Source organism: Plectropomus leopardus, chromosome 5, assembly GCF_008729295.1.
Source record: "Plectropomus leopardus isolate mb chromosome 5, YSFRI_Pleo_2.0, whole genome shotgun sequence".
Classification (NCBI taxonomy): domain Eukaryota; kingdom Metazoa; phylum Chordata; class Actinopteri; order Perciformes; family Serranidae; genus Plectropomus; species Plectropomus leopardus.
In genome coordinates this window covers 5,741,468-5,750,855 of record NC_056467.1, presented here as the reverse complement: position 1 = coordinate 5,750,855, position 9,388 = coordinate 5,741,468, and the positions used below count along the sequence as shown (strand labels likewise).

General features: G+C 40.2%; 1 protein-coding gene across 1 annotated transcript; it reads right to left on the bottom strand.

Annotated features, from left to right (window-relative positions):
- Window positions 1–1,663: 1,663 nt before the first annotated feature.
- LOC121943376 (tumor necrosis factor receptor superfamily member 19-like) lies at window positions 1,664–8,692 on the bottom strand. Its single transcript, XM_042486900.1, has 6 exons — window positions 8,644–8,692; window positions 7,176–7,340; window positions 4,768–4,896; window positions 4,487–4,589; window positions 3,452–3,676; window positions 1,664–2,750 (listed from the first exon to the last, which is right to left on the bottom strand). Exons 1-6 carry the CDS (start codon window positions 8,690–8,692, stop codon window positions 2,741–2,743), a joined length of 681 nt encoding a protein of 226 aa, XP_042342834.1. The 3' UTR covers window positions 1,664–2,740.
- Window positions 8,693–9,388: the final 696 nt, after the last annotated feature.

Below are 9,388 nucleotides of genomic sequence, written 5' to 3'. Positions count from 1 at the left end.
TTCCAGGCAAGGTGACAGCGACGTACCGAGGCCTGAGCAGATGGCACCACAACATCCTTCTCAGGCTACGGAAACAGGGGTGGCTGATATCCATACACACACTTGTAGGGAGAGAGACCTGTGGCTGAGACAGGGAAAGAATTATGAACATCCGGTCTCCAGCTCCTGGTTGTAACTTTCCGCCCATCCATTAGACTGGGGGGGGGATCCAGAAGAAAGGCTGGCCGTGGCCCCAGTAAGCCTAAAGAACTTCCAAAACCGAGAGGCAAATTGCCATCGTCACTGCATCTTGAAAGAGTCCATGCAGGCGAAAAGCATGAGTTAACATAACCTCTGCTGTCTCCCTGGCAGAGGGGAGTTTTGGCAGAGGGATTTTGGCTATTTTTTTTTGACATGCTATACCATGTGGTTTTCGGCTGTTTTTTGGACATGTCATATTTTGACATTTTTCACCATATGATAGTATGCCATTTTCGGTCACTTTTTCAACATGCTACATTATGATCTTTTTTTTCGTTTTTTCAACATTCTATACTATGACGTATCTTGACATGCTTTATTTTATGCTATATATTATACAATTTTATTTATGAAGCGCTTTTAGAGGAATTTAAAGACACTGTAAGCTGTTTATTCAACATGTCATATTTTGACATGTCTTGACATACTATGCTAGGTTGTTTTCAGCCATTTTCTGGACATGCCATATGATGGTTATGGTCTTTTTTTGAAAACGCTATACCATGACCTGACTCGACATGCTAAAATATGTAATTTTTAGCGACATTTTAACAACAAACAACAAACATTTTACTTTTTTTTCCATCACATTTTTTACATTGTTTAAGAAGTTAAATTGAAACTTAAGACGAATTGTGAAACTCACAACTCCCCAGCCCTATTCCCTAAAGGTCCAGTGTTTAGGATTTAGGGGGATATATTGGCAGAAATGGAATATAACATAGTAAGTACATTTTCTTCAGGGTATAATTACCAGAAAATAAGAAAGGTAATTTTTACCTTATTGTAATTCCTCCCTCACCGTCCACTTCCGTCTCTTAAGGCCATGACACGCTAAGCTGAAGGTCAGACGTCCACAACTGTTGGGCTGATGGTGAGCATACGTGGCCCGCATCACTGCTGGCCCTCATCTGCTTTTTCCCCCAATTCAGCATGTTGAATCGGCAGCACCAACTGTTGAGCCCGTTGTTTAATGAAATCACTCTGATTGGCCAATCAGCTCAGTGCACTAAAAGAAAAATGTGGGTGAAAAATGTAAACACGAGCTTAAATCAAGAGGGAGTGAGGAAGAAACAAACTTGTTACATAAGGTGAGACTTTTTTTGCTTAGCCATTGTAGATTGTGTTGTCAATGAGCACACTAGAAAACTAGCATCAAGAAAGTCTTCCAGCTTCCCTTCTGGAATGATGAATACAGATAACTACTGTCTGCTGGGATGAAGAGGTATTTCCTCTCATGCAGGCGCAGAATGCATGTGCTGGTTGTTCATTGGTTTGGTGTGTTAATATGCATCTTTTTGGACAAGACACAGCTACATGAAGTGACACAGCATAAGGCTTCTGTTGCAGCTAGTTCTCTGATGTTGATTTGGTGTGTCTGGACCTTTAGCCTCAGCTATTGTATTAATCAGTACCCAGTAAATGGCTTTTTTTTCTTTGTTTATTGTACACAAGATCATTTACGAAAATGCACACAGATACAAAGGAGCTAACTGGCCTTTTTTTTTAAGCTAAAGGCTGCCGAGTGCTGTAGTGCTGTAAAGCTGTAAGCACTTCTTGTCAGAGAACCACGCCCCACTGGCCAAGCTATGTATGGTGAAAGCAGGCAACCAGGGCACTCTGTGGGGGTGGGATTGACACAATATTAGGTTTACCATGCTTCCACAGTAGCCTTAAAAAGAAAAATGAAACAGCGGCTCTAGATAGTGCCTTCTGGGTTTTTGCGTTGGCCACGGTAGTAGGAAAATTCCATAGTATGTAAACTTGATCAAGTGGTTTATTTACAAAAACAATTTATGGAAGTGGCCAACCACAACCAACACTATAACAGGGGGAAGAAAAGCAAACATTGTCAGTCATGTCTATGTTACAAAAATATTGACCTATTTAGTATTTTACAGTATCTACAACACATTTATCACTTAAACATTCCTTGTCTTAACTTGTTCCATATTATCAAGATTGTCTTCAATGTGCAACATAATTACTTTTGACACTTTTCTTCATGCCTCAAATTTGTTACCTTTACACACAAAAGCTTCATAACACCAGCTGCTAGATCAGCGGTACAGTTTATGTTCTCCTACATGTGAAGATGCAAGACAGTCTCGAGGCTGAGCAGAGGCTCACTTTGTTTCACTTTGCTCAGCGCTTAAAAGTCAATACTCCTTGATGTTTGAACTTCATTCGATTTCGCCTTCTGGGCCAACGAGTTCACATTTTGCGTGTGTGTATGTCTCTATACCTTTGCCCTCATGCTTTGCTTTCCTCAGCAGTGCTTTTGTTGTTGCATGTATGTACATATTCTGTTTGGACCCTTTTGACGAGGGGCTCTGAGGTCAGTGGCAGGCATTTCAAAGAGGTGGTGCAACCACACTTGAGAGTGGCTGCTGCTTGTCTGTCCGGAAGAGGGGGACGAGTGAGTAATCTGATCCGGGATCTGGCCGCGGCTGTTGTTGAGTCCAGAGTGGTTCAAGGGTGGAACACGAGCCAAAGAAATCTATGTCATCCTGGAAAGAGAGCAGGAAGAGGAACACAGACACACAGTGATTAGTAATGTATCTACCCAGAGCCAACCAGGGGCTGACTTCAAACAGGATAGTCTTGTCTACTTCAAAGAACTTGTGCTTTCTCTCATTTCTTTTACCAGCTGCTCTTTGTAGACACACACAGCTATTTCTCAGACCTTAAAAATGGAGCTAAGAGTTAATTATCTGCAGCCGTTTGACAGACAATGCATCTTCTCTCACATCTTCTCTTTGTCCATTAATGTCTGTGGGAGTTGGTAAAATACAATTCTCAGAGGGTCAATTGTATTTTTCATATATTCTCTTAGTTTTCTGAAGTGGGGAAAGGACATGTTTTCTTCTTTGCTCTCACTCACTGTACTTCCCTCTATGTTGAACACTAAAGATCAAGGGGAAATTAAGCAGTGTGCTTTGAGGCAAAACATTTAAATGCCAAGGGAGTGTCTTAACACACCTGTTGGAACATTTATGAAGAAAACTGATTTATATCCAGGGAAATGATAAACAAACCAGATGGTCCTCTGTAGAAATAAATGTGTGTGCAGTTTTGTGCCTAGAAAATGGAAATCATGCCAAATTAATGTTCTAAAATGTTTTGCATGAGAACAATATGTCACCTCACCTCACCTCCCTGACTCGAGTGCTGTTTGGGAAGAAGTGCACCTGTCACAGCTTCACTGTACCTCTGTCTGGTCCTCTCCGGTGAGTTCTCCCTTGACCTGGACCCTTCCTCGTCCTTCCCAGCTTCTTTCACCTCCAGTCGCTCTTCAGGATCTGCATTGCACTCGGGAAGCCCAAAACACTCAGCCAGCTCTGAACTCCTTCTCATCCCATCATCCTCTTTGCAGACAGACTCTGGATGTCCTTCCAGCTGCATTGGGGTGCTCTCCTCATCCTGGTGTGCATTTCTGTAAAGGGTAATGAAGAAAGCTGTAATATCATCACCATGAATCAATGTTCATAGACACACCCTGTGGTGCTTTACTTTTATGCAAGATTCCTCCAATTGTTCTCTACACTTCAAAGGACCTAATTAACCACACTAAATTATGTGTACGGCACTTTGAATAGCAACAGACATGAGAACGCTGTTCAGCATCTGCCTGCCTGCTGTTACCAAGTTTACTGTCGGTGTAGCAAACACTGGCTGATAGAGGTTGGCAATGTGTTAAGTTAGTCTTCATTTTATTCTTTGTTTGTGACCATAAGTAATTTATATGCTTTATTTTGCAACTTTATAATTGTCTTTACAGTTGGAATCAGGTGCTCTAAAGTAATCATCAATCTATACATTGAGCCAAATGTAAATCGTGATTTGTTTACTTTGCAAAGGCATGCAGTTGTGTACTTGATTGTAAGTGTATTTTGTTTGTTGGGTGGTTAATGTTGAGTTTGGCTATTAGCCAGCTTTAAAGGTTCGGCTCAGTCAGCAGAGTGTGGTGAAACATGGCAGGGTTTTGTCGCCCTTTCCCTCCAGGCAGAAAATGTTGGCAGTCATGGTGTTGACAGACAGTTTAGACGGAGGTGTTCACCAAACACTTAGGTTCAGTAGCAGTGCAGTTCATGTAATATGGAGTTTATCAGCTGCAGCTGTTCAGTCTGAGTTAGTGATTATGGTTTTTGTCCAATCCTACCACACGCTACTCTTAAAAAAAAGGGACGAAAAACTCTTATTTCAGTAATATTTTTTTCATCTCTATGAGCACAAAGTTTCTCACCCATCACTGAGACTCATCTGGGAATGGAAGGGACTGTTGTCCAGGTTGCGGCCCAGACTGCAGCTCTCATCACAGCACAGAGACGGGATCAGGTGGACTGGACCTGAACATTGCACACATAACTTCATACAAATGATAATTCAACCACCTGCCATCAATCCTAAGCCTAAAAGCACAGCACACCAATGAAGTTGAAATACAGTTCTTTCTTTGTAGTCATCAGTTTTTTGATTGGCTGTGGCTACAGTATAAAATCTTTTTTAGTCTGAACCACAACCTACCACAGGTGTGTCCAGGGCCCAGGTGACACTGGCAGCAGGGTCTCTGGGGAAAGTCATGGAGCCAGCATGGGTCCAGGCAGGACAGCTCTGCTCCACTGTAGGGACAATCCTGGGACCTCAGAGAAGCTGCTGAGAAAAAATGTTTGAGACAGTCAACTACTGAGACATACAACAACACCCGTCCCTGTACAGCAGCAATCCTCTACTGGTGCCCTATTAATAATAATAATAATAATAGTAATAATAGTAATGATGATAATAATAATAATAATAATAATAATAATAATAATAATAATAATAATAATAATAATAACAATACTATATCAATTGCTGAGGCTTCATACATTGTCTTTATAATAGTTAGTAAATTGTTAACTGATGCTTTACGGTGTCGGCTCTTCAACAGGGGGTTTAAAAGATTTTTTCCATTCTTTAAAAATATGTCTGCTCATGATATTTAAGACTCATGTTCATGTACATTTTTAAAGATAAATCTGCCTATTCATAAACACAAACAAAACACTGATGATGTTCTGTTACCCATGAATCCTCCTGCAATCGTGAGCTAACTAACCTTCGCTGAATCACTGTGCCTGTTTAAACATGAACAACTATATCAATCTGTCAATTGTTAATGCACCTCTGTCCTCTGTATGAACTGATGTATTGTTTTGTTTCTCTTCTCTCTTTCTTTCTTTTTGTCTATTGTCTGTTAACTGTCGAAGGACTACAGATGTAAATTAGCAGTTCTGCTAACTCCAGCATTTTACATTTGTATTTTATACTGATGTTCATTAATATGCTATGTCCCTTTTACATAAACATTAAATAATGATGGTAAATATCATTTAAGTACTTAGTACTGTATGCAAAATAAAAATGTATGTTTATGCACCGTACTTTATAGCACTATTGTAAGACCTTTGCCTTGAAGACCCCTGGTTTACAGATCAATTACAAGCCACTAAAAACAACAACGTTGGGGTTGCCAGGTTGTTAAACATCTCAACTATCTGGCCTGACATAACTACTTATCTTTTCACCACAATGCATTTTTAAAAAAGTATTTAGTAAAGGCTCACCAAAATACATAACTTCATTATAACCTAACAGAATTGATGAAAAAAAAACAGCGAAAGAAGTTTCTCACAACCTGGCAACCCTCAATTTTGCCTTTTATAAAGTATCCCTTATTATTTATTGGAAGAAATGTTTTATTTCTATTTAAAGTAATAACAGAAGCCAGGCTGGCTTTGGCTTTGTGTCTGTGTGTGCGTGTGTGTGCGTGCGATTGCTGCTGTCAGGTGAAATCCTCACAGTTCTAGTTTTGGTGTTTATCTGAATAAACTTACATGTTCTCTTATGTGTTGGGAAACGCCTCACAACCCCCGGGTCCATGAGGCCGATTAAAATTCTTTTGTATAATTTAAAAGGCAGCATTTTATAGCAGCTTGGGTGAATAGTGGGGTACATGTTTGGACGAAGTGAAAAATATTTAACTCATGCATTCACCTTACACCAACACAGTAAGAAAACACACAACTGTTAATGCCTTGGTAACTTCTACCACACTCTTTGTTTTAGGCGAGCTCACCGGGGAAACGTGATGTCATTAATTCTTTGCCCTGGGAAATTTCACATACTCAAACACATTTGGCTGCAAGAATGCTGGTCATTATACAAGTTCCCACAAATATGCAACATCAGGGTTTAATAAGGCTCAACACTGGAGCGCACAACTGACAGATGAACTGGCACTGTTTGCGTAGTTAACAAAAGAGTGATGAAATCATACTTATCCAGCTGTATATACTCCCCTACATTTATCTTATTAAGGGCTCTGGAAGTGCCACTCATATTTTAATATACATGTACTGAGTTCTTACACAAGATCAATCACTGCATTGCACTAAGATTCTTTATATTTTTTGCTTCGAGTTACAACTTCCACTCAACTGCCTGCTCCTACATCTCAAAGCACACAATTGAATAACACATTGGGGATAACTTATCACCAAGTATATGCTCTTTGTTTGCACTTCCTGATATCTAAATATAAAGTACGAGCTTTCCTTTAATCTTGAGTATAGAACAAATTGTCATAGATTTTCATTTTCATTGAAATGCCAGCACCTCTGGGGGGGTGTCAAAGTTCAACGCTTACTGCATAGAACCAAATGCAATCCTGGCTTGTAATAAATGCACAGCATCTAAAGCAGTTGAAGTGGAGCAGTCTTTATCTTTAGTTTTTTTCGTGGTAAATTTTGAACCTTACTACTGGATTGTTTTAAGCAAGCCTCTAAAGTTACAGCTCTTGGTACTCCCCTGTCCTGATACTGAAAAATCTTTTTCAAATGCTTTTGGACACAAAAAAATGTGAACAAGTGAGTACAGATGTTATGACTCACCACTGGGCTTCTTCTCCAGCAGCTGTCTCTTGCAGTAGATAACACACAGCACCAGCAGGGCCAGAAGAACAGTGGCCAGAGCGCTGCAGATAACCGCGGCCAGGGCCATGTCCCGTGGGCTGGTCACCACTGCGGGCAACGGCACAAGGTTCACGCGCCCACTGCCTGCAAAGAAAGCAGAGAGAGATTAATGTGATACACAGCAGAACGTAATATGCAGACGGATTCTTTGATTGCCCAAATAACAGTGGACCTATACATCGTGTTTCAAGGTGATGAGTCGCGTTCATACAAGATCAAAGTAAACACACAGCTTATTTCTCATGAATAGCAGTTATGTGTTAACACTTAACGAGGAGCACTTTCATATTATCTGACACTTGTGACAGAGCAGCTCTGTCACTGACAGCGGGCAGCACACTCATACACCCACACACACACATACTACCACTGCCTCTCTCCACAGTATATATCTGCAGGCTTGGAGGGAGCAGTTTCAGGACCACAGATCTAGGACCCTCATTTTTTGCAACAGTGCCACCCAGTGAATTGGATAAATGCAAAATACAGGATACTTAAAAGGTTTATTTCACCAAAATATTATTTAACAAGTAAAATATTACAAAATATTACTTTATAGGGATACTTCACAATAACTTCCCTTTTTAAATGTTTATTCCAAACAAATACCAAATACTTAGAATAGCATAGCCTACTGAAATAGGTTACTACGTTCTGCCTTGCAATCAAACTTGGTTGCTTAGAGTTGCATGCATTGCAATCTGTAATCAGCATATTAAGTATTGTCAGGTAAAGCAAAGATGCGATCATATTTGGCCAGATATTTGAAAGGTTGGAGAGAGAAGACACTTAGACTCTGAACAAAGTGTAAGTACTAAATATGATTTAAGTTTAATTTGTTTAAAATGAGACACAAATATTGGAGAATTTTACTTCAAAACGAACAACATCTAGCCGTGCGCCACTGTGTAACGATAAAGTTGAACTAACGATGACAGTACCGGTATTAAAGGCCTTAACATATACTTAAACTAACATTAGCCTACATGCTAACGTTAGCTGGCTACCCTGCAATACGAACTGTTACCCCAACAACTGTACAATATAAAATACACTTAGGCTAGTTAGGAAAAAAAGGAGAAGCATAAACATTAAAGAACATAGCTAACATTAAGTACAACTGTCTAAATAGCCTGCAGGTACACCTTTCTCGCGCTTCTAGCTGCGGGCAGCGCGCGCATACACAGGCCACACACTTTGTGTTTCCCTCCGTTTTCACCCAGCTATTAAAAATACCCCACGAAAGCCTCCTATTCTCGTATCTGTTTTAGTTGCGCGACCAAGGGTGCACACTCAGTTCTTCTGCTACATCTGTACGCATACATTCACACACACACACACACACACCGTCTTACACTTCGCCGCTAACCAGATGTTGTGTGCTCACCTGTCGCCCTCCATGTCTGTGTTCGACTGGCGAAACAGAGCCAAACCATTTCCTGTGTTAAATAGAGCGTTCTCGCGCGCTCACTGAGTCATGTGACTTACGTGATTTTGTTTATTATGTTTAATGTTGTGCTGTGTGCATAGTAATTTGTTTTGGTTCAGTAAACGAGTCTGAACAGAGAGGTTAAATTATTATATAAAATACACTGAAGGTGGAGGGACTGCTAAAGTCTTCTCTGGCTGTGTAATATTATCAATTGTATTTTTTTAATGCATATGACACGCCCAGTGGGAGGGGCTATGAGTTTAATCTCGGCCAGGTAAAGGTAGAGATGGCAATGTAGATTTATAAGAGATCCATGCAATTTCGGCACCGAAGATCGAACTGTATGGAAACGTTTCGTCGATTCCGGTTTCGGCACGGAGTTCGAGACGGGTTTCGAAACGTCACGTGATCATGTCAAACTCCGACAAACGGGATTTAAACGATTTTTTTAAATGACATACTACACAGAATATAGGGCTCTCATGTATATCTGTTGTTCGTCAGACTATTATGCACATATATTTTGTTAAAAATAGCTATAAATGCTGGAAAAAATGGTTTTAAAGGACCACAGGGAATGCTATAATTTTTGATCCCATAGCCATCAAATCATAAAAACATGCAGTGTAATATTTCTGGGTGTCTGCACTATCAACTAACTGTAGCATAGGACCAACATCATTAGGTCACATAATAATGC